Genomic DNA, 19181 nt, shown 5'->3' with positions numbered 1-19181 from the left:
CATCGCACTGGGTACGTAGCAGCTCACTCTAGAAAGCCTGCGTGTTGGAACTGACTCAGATCACGTTTAGCACACAAATAAAATAAAATAAAATAAAATAAAATAAAATAAAATAAAATAAAATAAAATAAAATAAAATCATGTCGCCAGATTTATCTCAAATAATCTTGAATCAGTATATATTTTGAGGTTCTTGTTTCAAGAGTTTTGCTTCAAGTTTTGCAGACTGCTGCCTGAATCTCTGCAAATTCGATCTACTTTGCCGGTGACATCACATTTCTAAATAAAGGCTTATTTGTCCTTTAATCAAAATCAGGCATTAACAGCGTCACCCTTAAGCCTCAGGAGCCGAAGACCCAACATGTTCTACGTGCCTGTTGAGCAGAAAGACTTTCAGGCGTCTTCTTAACCCAATCCTGTCGACCTAAGTGGATTCACTTGGGCGTAGAGCTACCACCTTCCTGCGCCACCAGCATGATGAAGAGCACTAATAATCACATGACAGGATCATGGACGCTGACGTGCGCCAATAAAGAGGGGTTTTATTTTACGTCACTGTGTGAAAGCATTCTCAGGTCCTTGTTGTTTTAGCCCCTTAGGAATACTTCGAAGATGTAAGCTTATTTAAACAGTTTTTCAAGTCTAAAAATATAAGGTGTCACTTTACATTGTCTGCAAATGAAGCTTTCCATGAAGCAGAAATAAGCAAATAATAATTTGCGCCTACTCAGCACAACCGCATGTCCGTGGATAGCGCCATAAAATGCCTCTATTGCACAGTTACACATAAATACGACCACAGATCTGTGATAAGCAAAAGTGGGGCGTGGTTCAAGTGCAGACGTTCTTATAATTGGAAGACATGTGTGTTTCATTTTTGAGGTCTTTATTTGTTGTGTTTCTTTACTTTGTCGTCGATATCTGTAATTTTTATATTGCATACTGTTGCTTCTCAAAGCAGTACGTTTAAAAAAATATATTCCAACCACTGCATTAGATGGGTAAGTGAGTGTATTTAGCACTGGACTTCCTCTGAACTTTAACCTGTCCAGCATGAGGTTGAAGACAGATCTAATCTACTAATCTGGCGTGTGCACAAGCAGACCCCTAGTGGTGGGCAAGTGCCCTAATATTCATTCATAATTCAGTGTTCCTTTTTTTTTTGCTTGAGCACCGGTTCTCCAAAATACTTTCAGCCCGATTTTCACTGAGGGAGGGAGAAAAGAGGGAGTTGTAAAAGCATTAAGTCCACAGCTAATGCTTCAGGACGTGCACTGGGATCAAGTCTGGCACATGCTGCATCGGACATTTTTGTATTCCCTGTTACACTAGACCAGTCCTACTCAAGTAGTGTGACTTCGGAACATACTTTTGTACTAGAATAAAATGTAGTTGCACATCCACTCATGTTTTTTTCAGGTGATTTGATGCACTTTAAGTCTTTTCTGTTACAACAACAATGTTAATAAAGTTATCTTTTATTGTAAGTTAATTTGTATTCTTTTTCTTTTTCTTTTCTTTAATAATTTTTATAGAAGTGTGTAATTATATTAGAATAATTTTATCGACAAATGATACTATTTACAGAGGCAGTGGAGAGTTGCGAGACGAAAAACCCTCCTCCTGAGAGAACGCAACAGAAAATAATTGAGAAGCACTGCTCTAGACTCTATATGTCTATATGTGTGTGTGTTCTTGTACTTATATCATTGTGAGGACCTGTATGAGATTTTAATCAACAGAGTGAGGACATTGTTGCAAAGTGAGGACATTTTGCTTAGCCCCACAAGGTTAAGCCCAACTGGGTTTCAGTTTGCTTCAGAGTCCTGGTTAAGGTTAGCCATGGTTTTTGAATGGTTAAGTTGATAGTTAAGATGGTTAATGAAAAACCTCACAATGTCCCCACAATGATATAACTACACGTGAGGACATTTTGGCCTGTCCTCACAAGATTTCGAGGGTTAAAACCTCAGAACACACTGCACAACTTTGAGTCATACACTGGTACTTTGATACACTGGTTCAGGTGAGCCACGTGTTTTGGATGGTTAAGTTACAGGTAAGAGGCTGAGGAAAGCATTGTGGCAATGAGAGGTCCTCACAAAAATTACAAAACAGACGTGTGTGAGTGTGTGTGTGTTCTTGTACTATCTTAGTGAGAACCTGTATGTGTTTTAAACCAACAGATTGAGGACATTTTTGCAAAGTGAGGACACTTTTGTCAAGCCTCAATTTGAGGGTTAAAACTACAAAACAGCTTGGCTATTATAACTGTTTTTTAGTTTTGTCATGCGTAAAGGTTAAGTTTTGCCACTGTCATTTGTCTGTATTTTATCTGTTTGTCTGATTAGTGTTCAAGGGTAGTAACTCATATTTATGTCCCTCCATAGCAGCTACCATGACAGGCTGCATCAACCTCTTGAGCCAGCGAATAAGTCAAAGGCCAAGTTGGCAAATGCTCAAGTGAAAAGAAGGACTCCCTCCTGGGAGTGAAGTCTAGTTCTTTGCCTTGAGACTCTTCACAACCATTTCCTGATCCTCATCATGCCATCATCACGGTGCCAAACCGCTCACCACCAAGTCCCATAATGCACTGCTAAAGCAGTCATTGTCATAAAAAAACCCCAACATAAATAAACAAACATTGATCCTGTTAGATGACTTGGCCATGTTTTTCCCTGCCAGACTGAGTTTGACACTGTCTGTCGAAAGCTTCCTTTTCTTTTTCAACACCTACAAATAGATAACCTGACTGGGACTTGAGAGTTGAAAAATACAGAACCAGACAATGTTTTTTGATGCATGCATTTATTTATCTAGAATATATATACAATGTTTACAGCTCACTTGATGTATTTTGTTCTGTTTAAAAGAACAGGACAAAATGACTCCCAGAGATGTGAGGGCGACTTGTTCTGAGAGGACAGGATGAATTTTCAGACCAAACGTTGCGGTGACTTGACTCATATGGCTCAATTCATTCATATGAGTTGTTGAGATGAATTCCATCTTCTGTGGAGCAATTCCATTGTTGGGATTTGGAGAGAAACATTTCGTTTATCCACTCAAAAACATGGAGATGTGTAGTAAAAAGTGTCCAGGTATATGAAAATATATACATCTTAAGAGACAGAGGAAACTTCTGTCTTGCTTGCGGACACTGAGGTCTCATCTTCCACCATGCCGCCCATTCCGATGGTGCTCAACATGCAGTTACGGAACTGGAGGAGAAAAGATGAATGTAAAGAAGCATGGAGTAAACAACGGTTCAGGCGCGTGGCGCTCAACTTCAGCTCACCTGTTTGTTCATCAGCACGTAGATGACTGGGTTGTACAGAGCCGAGCTCTTAGCAAAGAAGGCAGGGATAGCAGCCGTCATGGCAGTGAAGGCAGCCCCCTTGTTCATGAAGATCCAGCCGCTGAAGGTGGCGTATGGCGTCCAGGCCACCAGGAAGCCAAAGACCATGAGGATGCACATGCGGGTCACTTCTCTTTCAGCCTTCTGGGTAGATTCTGACTCCTGTTGCTGAGCAGCTGCCTAAAAGGTTGGACCAAAACACAATCAGAAATCTGGTCCGCGAACAACATGCTAACAACAATGTTGCTGCACTTACGGCTTTGACCGTCAACACCAGGCTGCCATAAGTGAAGAAGATGAGGAAGACTGGGATAAAGAAGTGGACCACAAACATGTAGATGACGTAGGATTCGTTGTTGAATCCGGCAGCCAACGTGTAGTAGTCGGGTCCGCAGGAGCACTGCATGCCCTCGGGGAGGTATCTGTGTGAGAACCAATGTCATGTACAGAGTAACAGAGGAATGTCTAGGGCTGACTCTTTTTTCTACCTCGACCAGCCAAACAGTGGAGGGCCAGCACAAGAGAATGCCATGATCCAGGTGAAGAGCACACCGACTCCTGCATGGGTTCCGCTGAATTTGAAGCTTCCCATAGGCTTACACACGACAATGTACCTCTCGATAGCCAGGACCACCAGGGACCAGAGAGCCACTTCACCTGGACGACGCGATGTGCATTTGTCAGTTCGCTCAGTTTGGTTACATCACAGCAAATGTCCTTACCTCCAAGTGTGGCCATGAATCCCTCAACGGCACACATCGTAGGTCCCAGAATGAAGTAGCCATTCATGGCAGAAGTGATGGTGATGGTGAAGCCGAAGGCGCACATGATGAGACCAGCCACGGCCAGGTTGACCAGGATGTAATTGAGTGGCTGTTGGAGCTTCTTGTTCTTGGCGGTCACCACCAAAGTCAGAGCGTTGATGGGAGTTCCGGTGCAGATCAGGAAAAACATGTAGAAAGCCAGCAGCTTGTAGATCATCGGGTCCACCATGTAATACTGCGGATACTCAAATGGGTTTCTGACAATCCCAGTCCTGTTGGACATGGGAATGTAGAAGTTCTTGCCTTCTGTGCCATTGGGCTCGATTCCTCCGTCCCAGACCATCTCGTGTCTCAAGATCGAATGAGTTCCTTGGCTGTAAAACTGGTGAGGTTATGGCCTGAAGTGTAATATATACTGCAGTCGTCCACAAATCCACCACCAGCCAAATTGGGATTAAAGGCTTTTGACACAGGGTTGAAGGATACAAGAGGTCAGTCATTTATCTAACTGGATGACGCTAATGTTCGTCTTTCTGCCAAGCCGGATGATCTTAATCCATATGAAAGAATTGGAGTTAACTTCCCTTCACACCTCTGAGGATGCTGCCTCGTAAAACACATCCGAATCCGTAAGACCATTTCCACGGGGGAATGGTGTTAGTTCACACTGTCTAGACGTAGTCAAGATTTACCTTGTTTTCTTAGTTCGGTCAGCAGAGTGAGTGAATCGCTAATGCTAAGTTAGCTACCGCTGCACATTTTTTCACTCCCTCATTGTTCTGGTTAAAGTGGGCGGATAATGACCACTCATTCAAAAGGCACCCGTGAAAGCTGGAATTAGTGAAGACAAGAAGGAGTATTGATAAGGCAAGTTCCCCTTGACAAGTCTAAGGAATGAGGGTAACCGACCATTAGTTGAGCTAATAGCATACTCGCAGTTGAACAGTCAAAATGCTGGACTTTTGGGAAGAAAAGTCAAATGCTTTTTCCTGAGCTCTTGTTTTGACTCAGATTTTCACTGAGGGAAGGAGAAAAGAGGGCGTTTTAAAAGCATTCAGTCCACAGCTAATGCTTCAGGAAGTGCACTGGGATCGCGTCTGGAACATGCTGCATCGGACATTTTTGTATTCCCTGTTACACTAGACCAGTCCTTCTCAAGTAGTGTGACGTCGGAACATACTTTTGTACGTTTTTGTACTTTTGTACGTTTGTTCCATGATATTTTTGTCTTCACATACAGTACCTGAACCACAAAATTATATTGAATGTAAGCTTCCTCGCTTTTTATTTCAGTTTTGTCCGGCTGGCTATGTGGCAGGTGGCTAATCTCTTCAGACGAGAAGTATGTCAAGTGGATCCTGCCTCGGCTGAAAACGACTTAAAAGAGCATGCAGTGTTAAGATCATTAACAAAATTCGGATCACCTCACGTCTCCTCTGAAGACGCACGTCCCGTAATTGTGACTGTTGCCGTTTTTAAAATAAGTCGATAATTTGATTATTCTGGAGGTGACTCGTCCACATCACCTTTATTCCGTAAGGCCACAGATTCACACGGACACGACACCCTCACATTTGAGCACACACGTTTGGTCGGCGACGACTTGATTCGATGGATGAGATTCAGGCAAAGAGTCAAAAATGGCATTTTTCTTTTCAGGATTTTTCTTTTTTTCACGTGATCCCGTCTCGCGAGACGCTCTCCAAGATTCTTCCTGGAAGGTAACACAACCTGCAAAACAAAAGATGATCAGACAGTTATTTGTGCATCGTGCTTACAAAACTTATAACATAGCGTGTTAGTCCTGATGTATTATACTGTATATATTCAAGCAGTTAATGTAACATTTAGTCAGTTGTAAAAAGCTGACTAAATGTAACAAGACAACATAGTTCTGCAATTGTAAGTAATGGACTCTTTCAAGCCGACGCTAGACACTAAAAGCTAGTTTTGAAATAGCATAAGCCACTTGCTTTGAACAGAGTAAAAATAAAATTCTCAGTAATTCCCAGCCTCCATATCTGCAGAATTTGGAGACATTCTGGCAAAGCTGACACTAATATACTTGCGTGTATTTCTTCTGTGTTACCTCTGTTGTATTAGTCTGTTCTTGGACTTAACATCTAACCTCATTGTATGTGAAAATCCTGCGGTGGACCGGTTCAGGGAGCAGCTCGCCGCATGCACCGGCGCTCCGACTGCCATGTAAGTGGATGATAGCCAGAGACTGGACCGATAATGGAAAATACATACGGTTCATAAAGGTCATATAAACGGTTGTAAACAGCTGACTGTTTCTCCCTGACAACCAAACTTTTTCAGAACATCTTACATTCACCCGTCAAATAAATCAATGTCAAACGTTAGAAGACTGAAAGAGCAGTTCTCCTTCCCAATGAAGATGCGTTTGGACCTTCAGAACCAAAGGATCGAAATTAGAAAGTCTCTATTTTGCTATTTGTCAAGATTAAATAGCTCAAAAACAAAATGTGGTGATGAAAGTAAATGGACTATGTTCAGTCCTGGTCCATTTACTTTCAACTATGAGGTCGAATTACCGCATGAAAGGATCAATACACATCTCCTTGCATTTAAAAACGTTTTCAACTTAAAGTATTAGAATTTCCAAAGTTGTTGACTGTGAAAGAACCTTTTTCTTCCCATTGTTTGATTGTTCAATTATCCAGTAATGCAGTAGCTAAAAGGCGTAGCACTCAAATTGATTGGGAGCCTTTGAGTTCATTCTGTTTGTACCTCAAGATGAATATTGTGTCATATATTTTGAAAATGTGTTTTATGTTTATTGAGTTTCGTTATATTCATTTTCATTTTATCTACTTTGTTTTTCACATCTTGTTTAAGCTCCACCAAACTTAATTAATCACATGTATTATTATTTTTTTTTTGTATTTGGAAACAAATGTTTTCTTTTTGTTCAAGTTCCAAGTGTTTTTTTTGTTGTTGTTTTTTTTAACTCATAAAGTTCAATGATTATTGTGTCTTTTTGTTTATATTTGCTTCACTGTATCAAGTCGGATATCCTTTTAAAGCTTGTTTGATACTTGCTTTGGTTTGTAATTCCCTACTTACACCGGGCGCAACAGCAAGCCGCCACATGTGAGTTTGAACGGGAAAGTAAAGTGAACTGTTTAATAATGTTTTAAAAACATTGATGGTAGTTTTCTTCACTGTGAGTTAAATGTGTTCCGTTAATTAAAGTGTGTAAATGTTTAATGAGTATTAAATCCAATCCTATTTAGTGGGTTGTTGACCACAGTGCATAAAATTGAAATAATGACTTGAAAATATTTACCCGACCTAACTTTGATGATTCATTTCACTAGCCGATATTGTTTAATGTTTGTTGAGAAAGTATGTTCTGATATATATATATATATGACAGATTTTTACTGCTGTGTATTTAGGTATTTTTGTGTCTTAGCTGGTGCTAAGTATGAAATAAATCCACCCATCGGCCTACAAGCTTCATGCAGATGTTAACATGTTACCTGGAAGCTTCATTTGTGCCTGTAAGATTTGACCCGGTGTGTTTGAGTTGACTTGATATTTAGTTGCATTTTAGGGACCCACTGACTCAGCAATACAATAGTTAAGCATTCAGTCCGTAGCCTGTGTGAGGTGAGAAATGCTCAGATTATTTACACTTAATTTAAGATTTACAGCGTAGTTTATTGAATGAAATTAAATTGACTTTTCTGGGATCCAAAATAAATTTAAAAATGTCTGGGAGCAGTGGAGACTCAAGCTGGGTCTGACTCTAACTCCCTAAAGTAAACATATATATTTGTAAATGTTCCTTATACCAATCTATAGAATTAGATAAATTATTAGTCTTAGATTATCAGAGTAAATTTTGTTTAATCATCTGCCTGTTCCAGTTCTAGCAACATAACATCATAATAATATCAATGTCGAGTCCCAGTAAGTCACTGCATGTTGGCGCGCAAACCCAAAACAGAGAAGAAACAGAAGTGTATTGCATTTAAGTCACACTCACAAAGAAATGTTAATTCATAGTACTTCCATCATACTTCATTTGAGATGAATGCGTCTGGAACTCTTGCTGTAGTGTTTGGCGGCCTTATTAAAATGCAAATTGTGGCATCATTTTACATCCTTCTGATACAGGGGTTTGCTTCAGTGGTCATAATCACATCTCACTGAGCGGAGCCACACTCGTGCAGGCTTAAGAAGCTACTTCAGTATCTGACCGCAAAACTAAACTGTATTACTGATAATAACCACCTTATAAATGCATCACAACTCACCTGATGTCAACCGGCGTCGACGGCATCAAAGAACACTTCTGCTGGAGATGAAATGATTTCACTTTATCAACACGCTGCCGGCAATGTGGAACAACAGTAAAAGAGCGGACAAGTCTGGATGAGAGCTGAGGCTGAAGCTTAATAGCCCTCCGACTGTCCGACAGCTTTTATAACTAATCCTCCAGCCTGTGATGGATGAATGGCAGAAGATCCATTCTTTTTAGTCATGAAATAAAGCCAGAAAATCAAGAGTGGACATTTATTCATTGGAAAATTGTCATTATATGCTTACACAATTATGTGACGTCAGTATTTATTTCATTTGTATCATTTTATTATACAAATAAATCATACAAATATAATTGTATTAGTATTTGTATTAATGTTATTATAATGCTATTATTATATATATTATTTTATTATTTATTATTATTTGTACAATAAAATTATACTATATATATATATCATGTAAGTATATATATATATATATATATATATATATACATATAGCATGTCTGTGACTTTGATTGAAGAAAAGTTGAATTAAATATACATCTATTATTATTGCTTCCTCAGTTAAAATGCAGGAATATGGGATTATGATGCACCACTGTTACGTTTTCCCAGTGTGCTCATTACGTTAACAAACTGGAATGATCATAAATACAGAATGGAGATCAGGCGTTATAACATGGACCAGTGTGGGTTCCTCATCAACCCCATTAAGAAGTGTGATACCATGGCGACTGAGACTATGGAGGCCAAATGATTTAAGTCAATTATCAGAGGTCCTCAAACTTCCTCGCAATCCGCTCCTAATCTAATTCTAGCAATTTAAGGATAACCTCAGGGAAGGTATAAAACCACACCTGAGGTGGACTTAAGCTGTTCGCCTAGCACCTCCTGTAGAAATAACATTGACAGGGTTGGCACCGATCCTCACCGACAGAAGCGAGCATGGTCTGGGACGGAGGGATGGAGCCCAATGGCACAGAGGGCAAGAACTTCTACATTCCCATGTCCAACAGGACCGGGATTGTCAGAAGTCCCTTCGAGTACCCGCAGTACTACCTGGCAGATCCTATTTGTTTCAAGATGCTGGCTTTCTACATGTTTTTCCTGATCTGCACTGGAACCCCCATCAACGGCCTGACTTTGCTGGTGACGGCTCAGAACAAGAAGCTCCGACAGCCGCTCAACTACATCCTGGTGAACTTGGCCGTGGCCGGTCTCATCATGTGCGCCTTCGGATTCACCATCACCATCACTTCTGCCGTCAACGGATACTTCATTCTGGGAGCCACTGCCTGCGCTGTTGAGGGATTCATGGCCACCTTAGGAGGTAAGAGGGAAACATTTTGGAATCATTCTCTGGACATTCATTTCAAATCCAAACCCCATTTTTGTCTCTCAGGTGAAGTGGCTCTGTGGTCCCTGGTGGTCCTGGCTGTTGAGAGGTACATTGTCGTCTGCAAACCCATGGGAAGCTTCAAATTCACCGGAACTCATGCAGCAGTTGGTGTGCTCTTCACCTGGATCATGGCATTCGCTTGTGCCGCCCCTCCTTTGTTCGGCTGGTCCAGGTATGCGCTAGTGCTTTACCAATATTCCACACCACAATAGAGCGAAAATAACCACAACCCTTCATGCAGATACCTCCCCGAGGGCATGCAGTGCTCCTGCGGACCTGACTACTACACCCTGGCTCCAGGATTCAACAACGAGTCCTACGTCATCTACATGTTTGTGGTGCACTTCTTTGTCCCAGTCTTCCTCATCTTCTTCACTTATGGCAGCCTGGTGATGACGGTCAAAGCCGTAAGTCTACAACACAGTAAGAGGTCGCCTCCTTCAGAGTAACATTAGCTCACAGCTGCTCCTTCTGATCACCAGGCTGCAGCTCAGCAGCAGGACTCTGCATCCACTCAGAAGGCTGAGAAAGAAGTGACCCGCATGTGCGTCTTGATGGTCTTCGGCTTCCTGGTGGCCTGGGTGCCCTATGCCACCTTTGCCGGCTGGATCTTCATGAACAAGGGAGCCTACTTCAGTGCTCTGACGGCTGCTATCCCTGCCTTCTTTGCTAAGAGCTCGGCTCTGTACAACCCAGTCATCTACGTGCTGCTGAACAAACAGGTGAGAAATAACATTCTGCCATAACATCAACGCCTCTATTCCAGGCTTTGTAGCTCACCTTCTTCTCCCTCTTTTCTCCTCCAGTTCCGTAACTGCATGTTGAGCACCATCGGAATGGGCGGCATGGTGGAAGATGAGACCTCAGTGTCCTCCTCAAGCAAGACAGAAGTTTCCTCTGTCTCTTAAATGGGATGAAACAAAGCATTCTATGGACACTTTCACTGATTGTTTTGAAACCAAAAGTCTTTTTCAACCTTTGCCAAAAGGAGTTTGGAATTCAGGAATTCAACTGTGTAAATAAACGCTGGACTGTGTGTGAGACAGAGAGTGAAGATGTGAAAGATGACCGCTCTCACAACAACTGGGGTGAAATGTGAGGGAGGCTCTGTGCTCCTGGAAAATCACATACGTGTATATTTTGCTGGTTTTTAATGATATCAAAAAAGAAGAAGAAAAAAAATCAGTAGATAATAAAATGCATGCATAAATATATATATTGTTGTCGGGTGTTTTCATTGACACAGGTATTTTCATGGTTCAAAAGACGGATCTCTGCTGACAAACTCATTTCACATATATTTATAGAACACAGCACACGCAGCAAATCAACGGAGCAACTTAGAGGATTCAACAATTGTGTTGGTACAAGTAGCGCCACCTGGCTGGAAAACGTCTTCCATGACAGTAAAACAGAACAAAAAGTGTTTCTAAATGCTTATGGCTGAAACCCTCACAATAAGAGGTGCTGCCACGGCCACCTTGAAAAAGTAATTTGACTGCCTTGAAAAAGAATGCATTGAAAACGCAATTTAAAACACAAAATACAAACGCATAACCTAGTAGGAAAAACTATATATTACTCACACATCTCACATCCACAAATGCACATATGAAACCCATATGAACAAATAAACACCAAGTGATATAGAACAAGTGACATCTTAAGTCATCGCGTGCGTTCGTATAGCTCTTTATAAACCACTGTCTCAAACTATTTGTGTCCCATGAAGAAACAGTGTCTATTAACCCCATGAGGAGTGCAGAGCCATGTGTCACGTGCCCTGTTGGCCACGTGGAGGCAGCCACGCACGTTAGTGACGGCCGGTGCGGCCGCTCATTTCAAAGAAAGAGACGCAAGTCATGACAAAATGGCTTATTAACTTTTGACTAGCGAGAGAAGACGGAACAGTCTGCCTCATCATAGGTGACTGCCTTCTCATTTCAATTACAGATAATGATGATTTCATTATCTATTATATTATATTTTCATTTTATTTATGGTGACTTCATATGCACTTTTAATTGCATTCATTTTGTTTTCGTATTTTCTTTCTCCATTTTTAACTTCATTTTTTTTTGGCACTTTTTTTATTTTTATTTAGTCATTTTCAATTTTTTTTCTTCAATTCGACTGAACTGCGTCTTATGCTTTTGAATCGTGTGACGTTTGAATTTCAGTAATCATGTTACACATATTTGAATATCACTCACAAGTGTTTACCTAACAATTAAGACATTCTACAGTCCGTTCCAAGGTGAGTTCCAGTTTTAATGTGACACCAGTTCTAACGACGCTACTTCATTTGCCATCTGACGTGGTGCTTTACCGCCCTCTGGAGCTCTTATGTAGCAACGTAGCTCCATCTTGTGTTCTGCTTGGGTTATATACAGGGGTTGGTTATGTTGCGATATATATATATATATATATATATATATATATATATATATATATATATATATATATATATATATATATATATATATATATATATATATATATATATATATATATATATATATATATATATATAGTGAATCAAATGATGGGCCCATACATACATTTAAACAGCTAAATATAGTTTATTGTACATCAGTTAATGGAAAAATAAATCACGATGGTGGCTATATTCAAGTTTTTATTTATATCACCTTATTCAAACTAAAGCTCTAAATATTTGTATAAGAATTTCAAATACATTCAGAGGAGTAGAAACCCTGGCCATTGTGTAGCGAAAAACATCCCTGAACAAAAGCAAACAGACTGCTTTTGTTCAGGGATTCCTCCATGTTTGTTGTTGTTATCGTCGTAGCTGTGACGTGTGTCTATATATATATATATATATATATATATATATATATATATATATATATATATATATATATATATATATATATATATATATATATAGTTTGTAGTTTTGAGAGGCACTTGCTTGTGAATTGGGAGTAATATACAATATGCACTTGAAGTGTATTCTATTCCTCACTTCCTCCACGGTTAAAAATAGAATCCCAGAAAAGGTTGTTACACAGATGCCTATGGCACGTTAAGCACGAAGAGGATTCATTACATAGAAATAAAGGCTTTTGCCTCTTTAACCTCTCATCCTCCGACCTAAACCTTCATTTGTCTGTCGCCAACCGTCTCTAATAGTCGTGCTCTAGTCTGAAGGCCCCTAATTTCCTTTAAAGACACTGCTCCAGCAGCTGCACTGGCTCTATAGTGTCTGTGTCAGGGGCGGGGAGCAGGCATGGTCGGGTGTCACCGCTCCAATGGTTCCGATCGGTTTGGTGGTGAGATGGTTGTTTGAGGCCTTGATAATAAACCAGAGAAGCCAGCATAAGATCAAAAGCTGTTCTATCCGGAACATTGTGAGAGACTTGAGTGTTGTGTGAGCCAGGAAAGGGGTCTGTGTCTGGGTTGCCAGACCCACGCAGCTCATAAGGTAGGAACCGTGCCAGCCATTCACAATGATGACAGATTGAGTGGTGTGCCCAGCAAAACATGAGCATGAACTGCCATTTGAAGTTAACAGGTGATGAAGCTCCTGCCTCATGTGTGCGTCCAGTTGCAGTTGGTGTACACTTATTTACCACCACCTCCTCAGTCATGAGCTGCCTTTGTCCCAGAATAAAACCCCCGAAACTTTGGTTTGACATGATAAAAATCACATTTTATTTGTAAAATAAATGACTTAAATTCACCAAAATATCGACATCAGTCTACGGTACGTTAGCTTTGCTTGTGGTGTCTGTGCTTGTCACATGACCAGCTCAATATCAATATCCTAAGATCAAACACAAAGACAGCCAGTTAGATTTTGACAGTACATCTTGCTCTTTGTTCCGCTGTGGACTGTAGCTTGTTTTTAACAGTGTGTCACCAGGATTCGTGTCTGTGCTGAATGTAATGTGAATCAAAGTTCAAAAAGACCAACCTAAATATAACAATTATTTCCAGAGCATCCTAATATTCATGTTTTCAGTCAGATGTTGAGGTTTTATGTCACACATTCACATGAGCATAGCAAGCACAGCTGAACGGTCCTCAGCAGAACCCAGGTCATCACTACATGTCCATTGTTTTCAACACAACTTCCATAAAAAATAGGTGGGAAAAGACCAGCAATATAAGTATAGCAGGCATCAAATCACCAACGTCAAAACAACGAAACATGAATCAGAATCTCTGGCAAGTGTAAAACTAGGTAAATAACTGGCCAAAAATTGTTTTGTGATTCTTACAATTTGTCATTTTTAATGATGTTCAGTCGTGCAATCTTAACTTATCTTCATTATAGATGTAATATATGTGTTTATGGAAATATATGCTCAAAATAATCTCAACTGATTCATGTAAATGCAGTAAGATAACAAATATAACAAAAAATGTAACAAATTAAGTATGGATTGTCCAGACATATACAGTATAAAATGATAAAAAGATTTTATATTTAAATCTCATCGCATCACACATAGTTGGGAGATTGACAAGGTCAGATTGAAGAATGGTTCTTTATATTTCTGCCACTGATTTCAGTGGGTTTTGTTTTTTGTGTGTGTCTTAGTTTTTTTATTATTACTTTTTTTCCTCAACAGTGAATATACGCTGAGTTATTGGCATTATTGTCTTTTTTAATCTCGGGTCCAATTTGATAAAATATGACCCCAATTATTGGTGTACATATTTTTTGCTATTTCAATAAATTTTTGTATGAGGTATTGAAAATTATGTACAAAACTATAAAAAATAATATAATGAAATTGTGCTTGAATTGTGTTATTAGTGAAAAGTGGAGGAGGACAACTAATAAGGGTACAGTAAGGTGAAGGAGAGCATCTGTGAGCAGGGAGGATGAGGTGGACCAGGCTGACTTGCTTATATTAGTACAGGAAATGCAGAGAGATGAAGAAGGTAGATATGTATTTTACGTTATCTTTTCATCATCGTTTCATAAGTAAAGAAGACAGTACCGTAAGTGCTACCAGACTGCAGAGCGCATTAAATATTAGCCCTGCCGACTGAATTTAAGAAGGAAAATAGATCCATAAGCCGCAGTGGTCTATAAGCCACGGGTGCAGTGGTGCACCGTAGAAAGGTCAGTGGTGCACCCATCTTAAAAATGCATGAGGATCACTTCCAAACTAGTTTTCAAAACAGGCTCCAGCATGGAGACTGACTCATGAAACAAACTGGCCAATGTTCTGAACATGAATCATGAACTCCTCTTTTATTGACATTAAATCGCTCAAAATGTGCTGTGTGTGAAGTTCCGACACCACAGCAGGTCTCAGCTGCTGCTTCTCGTCTCCAGGATGGAGCTTTGTAAACACGGGTGTAAACAGTGCACGTTGAGTGTTTTAAAGTCAATAAAACACCTGTGATTTCATGCTAACAAGCAGTTTAAAAGTTTTCAACATTATTCCTTCAGTCTCATCAAGACAAAGACTAGTAGTAGTTCAACATTTTCTTTTACTAGTGTCTCAAAATTTGTGTCTTGAGCAGCATCTAGCCTTTTAGAACATAATGACAAGCACTGTAAGAGGCTGTTTATCCCTTACAGTGTGCGTCTTTTGCTTCTTCTGACGCGCAGTTTTGAGGAGCAGTAGTGTTTGCTCATCTCATGTTAAACATGTTTTAAAATCAAGCCTCATTGACGAAGATCATGGGCCGCTGTGGTGCAATGTTCTGAGCTGGTGTGGGGCCCAGGTATGTCTGTGGCAAGCTAAAGCTCAACTGTGACTTGTTCAGGCTGCTTTGCCTGTATACCTGCCGACCAAACCCTGCCTCATTGAAACTGTCCTGTCTGGACAGATTGGGGTAGAAACACTCGTCCGGCAGGTCGAAGCTGCTCTCGGTGTAAAGTCGCTGCCTCATGTCCCCGGAGCGCTTCCTAGAAGAACTCCTGGTCGGGTACCGCTGACCAGTCTTGTACCAGCCCGTCTCTTTGAAGACAAACCAGATGTTTCCGACCCACAGAACAACATTGATGAAACCAAAAACCTGAAATAGAGATGTGATCATTTTAATGCGGAATGGTCGAAGGGTCAGTGTTGGAAACTCACCACGGATGAATTGAGACGCGACCAAAGAGGCTCCAGTGTTGCACTGCATTTGTTCTCGGGAGCTTTACAGGCAGAGATGAGCAGCAGAACCGAGGTTGGGTCGGTGGCCTCCTTGATCTCGTGAAGAGTTTTGGCCCAAGAACAGCTGCTGACAATCCACATGGAGGAAAATGTGACTGTAACAAAGAAGTCCTGCTCGGATCAGAGCAAGAGGAGGAAACAGAGGCAGAATTATGACGCTGTCAACACCGCAGCTACATCTGTGTTAGAGTCACTGACCACCATTGGACCTCGGTTGTTCCGCAGGTATTTGTTCTGGTAGAAGACGTAGACAACTGTAGCCAGCAGAGAATACAGAAATGCAAAAACCCCCACAGAGACAAAAAACTGTGGGACAAAAGAGAAATCCCCGTCCAGGAAGAGGATCTCGTCTCTCTTTGTTTCACACAGTGGAACCCTGAAATGCACCTGATGGAGTCTGAAAGACAAGAAGTTTGGGTCTTCAGCGAGGAAATACAAAGGCGAATAATAAGTTCTAAATGTTATTTGGATATTTCATGACTCAGCATTTGAAATTTGATATCCAGATGTTTCCTGGGGGGGATTTATTAACACACATGCATTGTATTTCACATATGACCATTTCCACCAGGAAAAAAAAAAAAAAAAATCACCAGGCGAGAATGGGCTTCAACTGGCAGTGAGAAGAAAAAGACTCCTGATGATTTTTGACATACATCTTTTGCATTTTGTTAGTGACATAAATGTTAGTTAGGAGTAATTTGACATTAATAATAATAATAATCATACCCAAGCGGTAGCAATTCATGTTTTAGCAATGGTTCGTTTTTCCCACCGTACCTGAACGCAACCTTTTTTTCCACCGCAAATGAAGTCACTTCTGCCACTGACCTTTTTTTTCTACCTGGTAGACATGGGCTTCCAATGGCCCCAGTAATGATTGTGTAGCTGTTTTTTTCTGGTCTCAATCTGATGTTTTATTTTTAGACTGCACTGTGCACATGTGTGCAGCCTGCTTTAAATGAAGACTGACTGAGTCACAACAGCATTATTACGGGCCCAAAATGTAATTATCATTGGAAGAAAATAACATTTTTCAGATGTTATGATTGTTGGAAAAATAAAACAAAAACGCTCATCACATTGAAGTTGCTGGATTTGACCCATATGGTGTGACCTACTTGAACTATCTTGAGGCAGCGGTGCTGAGATGCACAGACACATCATTCGTCAACACACCATTGCAGCGATAATACGCACACTTAAGCTGAGTGAGCCCAGTGCATTTCAACCTCAAAGAAATATGAAATCAAGGTGTCTCTACTGATTCCATCACGTACAAACAAAACTAACCCAATGTACATTTGCAAGCTTCAACACCATGACTGCACCATACAAGCATGACTTGGAGTTGACCTTTAGGGCTACAGTTCTTACTTTGACTACTGAAGTGAATTCTGACTGAAACCTGACAAAGAAAAAAATATTAAACAGTTGGATGAGTGTCTGGAGACGGACTGTGAGCCACTGAAAGCGTTTTTTTTCTGACCCAGCAGTAGAGAATCAGTGATTTGGTGAACTGCAGGTTGATATTTTGTGGGTAGGTAAAGGACACTGAGATGAAGCAACAACATAGAGAGGCTGCAGAATACAGAATACGGTGCACTGGCTTTTGAAAAGTCACGTCCCAAAAAGCGGGACACATTATCTCGCTAAAGATATGGTTAGAAGCACCATCAATCAGAGCAAATGAGCTTCTTTTAAGGAGCCTGAATGGGATTTCAGACACTTGGGTTATGAGACTTGTCTTCAACTAAAAGGCCACGCATAATGGATATTTTGAAATGTTCTTTTGGGAATGTACATTGTAATGTTGCAGGTCTCATGTGGACCCTAAACCTGGAGTTTAGTACACAGAAACTGAATTGACTTTCAGATAACTTAAAGCTTATTTGTAGGCCGTATTATTGTCAAGCATCAGTGAGTAAATAGGTAATATTTGTCGGGCACTATTACAATTGAACACAAATGTATCACTTCAAAACATCTGTTTGTGAACCAGCACTTCAGGTCCAGTCAGGGTTGCGGGAGAGGGTGAGCCTATCCCAGCAGTCATTGGGTGAGGGGCAGGAATACCCCTTAAACAGGTCGCCAATCCATCGCAAGGTACACACACACACACACACACACACACACACACACACACACACACACACACACACACACATAGGGGCAATCGGACACCTAGTGAGCAGTCTTTGGACTGCAGGCACAGGGCGAACATGCAGACTTGATGCAGATCCAGACCTGGATCCGAAGCCTCAGCCTTCTTGCTGAGAGGCAGCAGTGCTAACCATTGCTCCACTGTACAACAAAACCATCGCAGTAATGATCTTTGTTTACCTGAAGGGGTATCCAAACTCAATGTTGATGCTGCGGTTGCTCAGCCGAGGGTCGGCACAGTCCACTTTAACCTGGAGGTAACCAGAGTAGCCTCCACATGTTGCAAAAGCACAAATGGCAAAAATCTGTGGACAAAAAAAAAAACCCACTCATTAAATATGAGTAGCTAATAAGCAGCATAAAAAAAAGCCTGAATAATTGAACTGTCGGAAGACAACTGAGAGAGAGTCTGACTGTGCACCAGAGGAGGGTCGCAGCGGTGCAAACACTGGAGGGTCTCTGACTGGATCTGTTACAGTGTGTTGTCCATCTTTGTATAACACAACCATGTATACAAGTGTTCATTACAATGACCAAACACACCTCACTGTTTGTAGCAATTCTTTCATTAAATAGGACAGAAAAGAGACTTACCGGAGCAAATATAACCATACACATTTATAATACCCCACGAGGTCCAGCCCTGCTCAGTCTGCTGCTCTGGTCGGTGACTTTACAGCCAGCTGTTGAGGACTGAAATGACGACTGTCTTTTCTAGTGAAGGGGGGGGGGGGGTGAGGGTGGTGCTGCCCACTGGAGGGGTTGAGCTCTCTCACATGCTGTCCTTGAACGAGGATCTTGGAATTCAATATAAAATTGTAGTCCAAAGACAGAGCTCAGCAGGAAACAGAGCCTTGTGGGTTTCACTGTCAAGTACATGATGTGTGTGTGTGTGCGCATGAATGACGATGAATACTGTACTTTTGTAAAGTTTGCGCTCTCACCATGGCAAAGTAGGTCGCTGTTTTGTCTGGAAAGAACAGCCGTGAGTGAGCAATGTCCCGCTGAAGACGTCTGCAGACATTTCTAAAGTGCTTTTCTGTCTCT

General features: G+C 40.9%; 3 protein-coding genes across 3 annotated transcripts; 1 reads left to right on the top strand and 2 right to left on the bottom strand.

The window, feature by feature from the left end:
* Positions 1 to 2789: 2789 nt before the first annotated feature.
* Positions 2790 to 4518, bottom strand: LOC128760175 (green-sensitive opsin-like). The gene is made up of 5 exons (XM_053867247.1): positions 4081 to 4518; positions 3847 to 4015; positions 3615 to 3780; positions 3299 to 3538; positions 2790 to 3221 (listed from the first exon to the last, which is right to left on the bottom strand). The coding sequence occupies exons 1-5, from the start codon at positions 4463 to 4465 to the stop codon at positions 3123 to 3125; spliced, it is 1059 nt and encodes a 352-aa protein (XP_053723222.1). The 5' UTR covers positions 4466 to 4518; the 3' UTR covers positions 2790 to 3122.
* Positions 4519 to 8929: 4411 nt separating this feature from the next.
* LOC128760174 (green-sensitive opsin-like) lies at positions 8930 to 11038 on the top strand. The gene is made up of 5 exons (XM_053867246.1): positions 8930 to 9753; positions 9826 to 9994; positions 10064 to 10229; positions 10305 to 10544; positions 10629 to 11038. Exons 1-5 carry the CDS (start codon positions 9369 to 9371, stop codon positions 10728 to 10730), a joined length of 1062 nt encoding a protein of 353 aa, XP_053723221.1. The 5' UTR covers positions 8930 to 9368; the 3' UTR covers positions 10731 to 11038.
* Positions 11039 to 13534: 2496 nt separating this feature from the next.
* Positions 13535 to 18828, bottom strand: synprb (synaptoporin b). Its single transcript, XM_053867250.1, has 5 exons — positions 18729 to 18828; positions 18315 to 18439; positions 16170 to 16368; positions 15891 to 16082; positions 13535 to 15828 (listed from the first exon to the last, which is right to left on the bottom strand). Exons 1-5 carry the CDS (start codon positions 18750 to 18752, stop codon positions 15469 to 15471), a joined length of 900 nt encoding a protein of 299 aa, XP_053723225.1. The 5' UTR covers positions 18753 to 18828; the 3' UTR covers positions 13535 to 15468.
* Between the last annotated feature and the right edge of the window lie 353 nt (positions 18829 to 19181).

Source organism: Synchiropus splendidus, chromosome 6, assembly GCF_027744825.2.
Source record: "Synchiropus splendidus isolate RoL2022-P1 chromosome 6, RoL_Sspl_1.0, whole genome shotgun sequence".
Lineage (NCBI taxonomy): Eukaryota > Metazoa > Chordata > Actinopteri > Syngnathiformes > Callionymidae > Synchiropus > Synchiropus splendidus.
The sequence above is the reverse complement of the archived record's forward strand: the minus strand, read 5'-3'. Positions and strand labels throughout refer to the sequence as shown.

Bases quoted from the DNA above. Each gene is read 5' to 3' on its own strand.
- LOC128760175 (XM_053867247.1), bottom strand. From the start codon at position 4,465: ATGGTCTGGGACGGAGGAATCGAGCCCAATGGCACAGAAGGCAAGAAC. The intron at 3,781-3,846 runs GTAGAAAAAAGA...GTTCTCACACAG, and splicing joins CCACTGTTTGGCTGGTCGAG to ATACCTCCCCGAGGGCATGC. The intron at 3,222-3,298 runs GTGAGCTGAAGT...TTTCTCCTCCAG, and splicing joins ACGTGCTGATGAACAAACAG to TTCCGTAACTGCATGTTGAG.
- LOC128760174 (XM_053867246.1), top strand. From the start codon at position 9,369: ATGGTCTGGGACGGAGGGATGGAGCCCAATGGCACAGAGGGCAAGAAC. The intron at 9,995-10,063 runs GTATGCGCTAGT...CCCTTCATGCAG, and splicing joins CCTTTGTTCGGCTGGTCCAG to ATACCTCCCCGAGGGCATGC. The intron at 10,545-10,628 runs GTGAGAAATAAC...TTTCTCCTCCAG, and splicing joins ACGTGCTGCTGAACAAACAG to TTCCGTAACTGCATGTTGAG.
- synprb (XM_053867250.1), bottom strand. From the start codon at position 18,752: ATGTGTATGGTTATATTTGCTCCG. The intron at 16,369-18,314 runs GTAAACAAAGAT...CTTGTCTTTCAG, and splicing joins GAGTTTGGATACCCCTTCAG to ACTCCATCAGGTGCATTTCA. The intron at 16,083-16,169 runs GTCAGTGACTCT...TGATCCGAGCAG, and splicing joins ACAACCGAGGTCCAATGGTG to GACTTCTTTGTTACAGTCAC.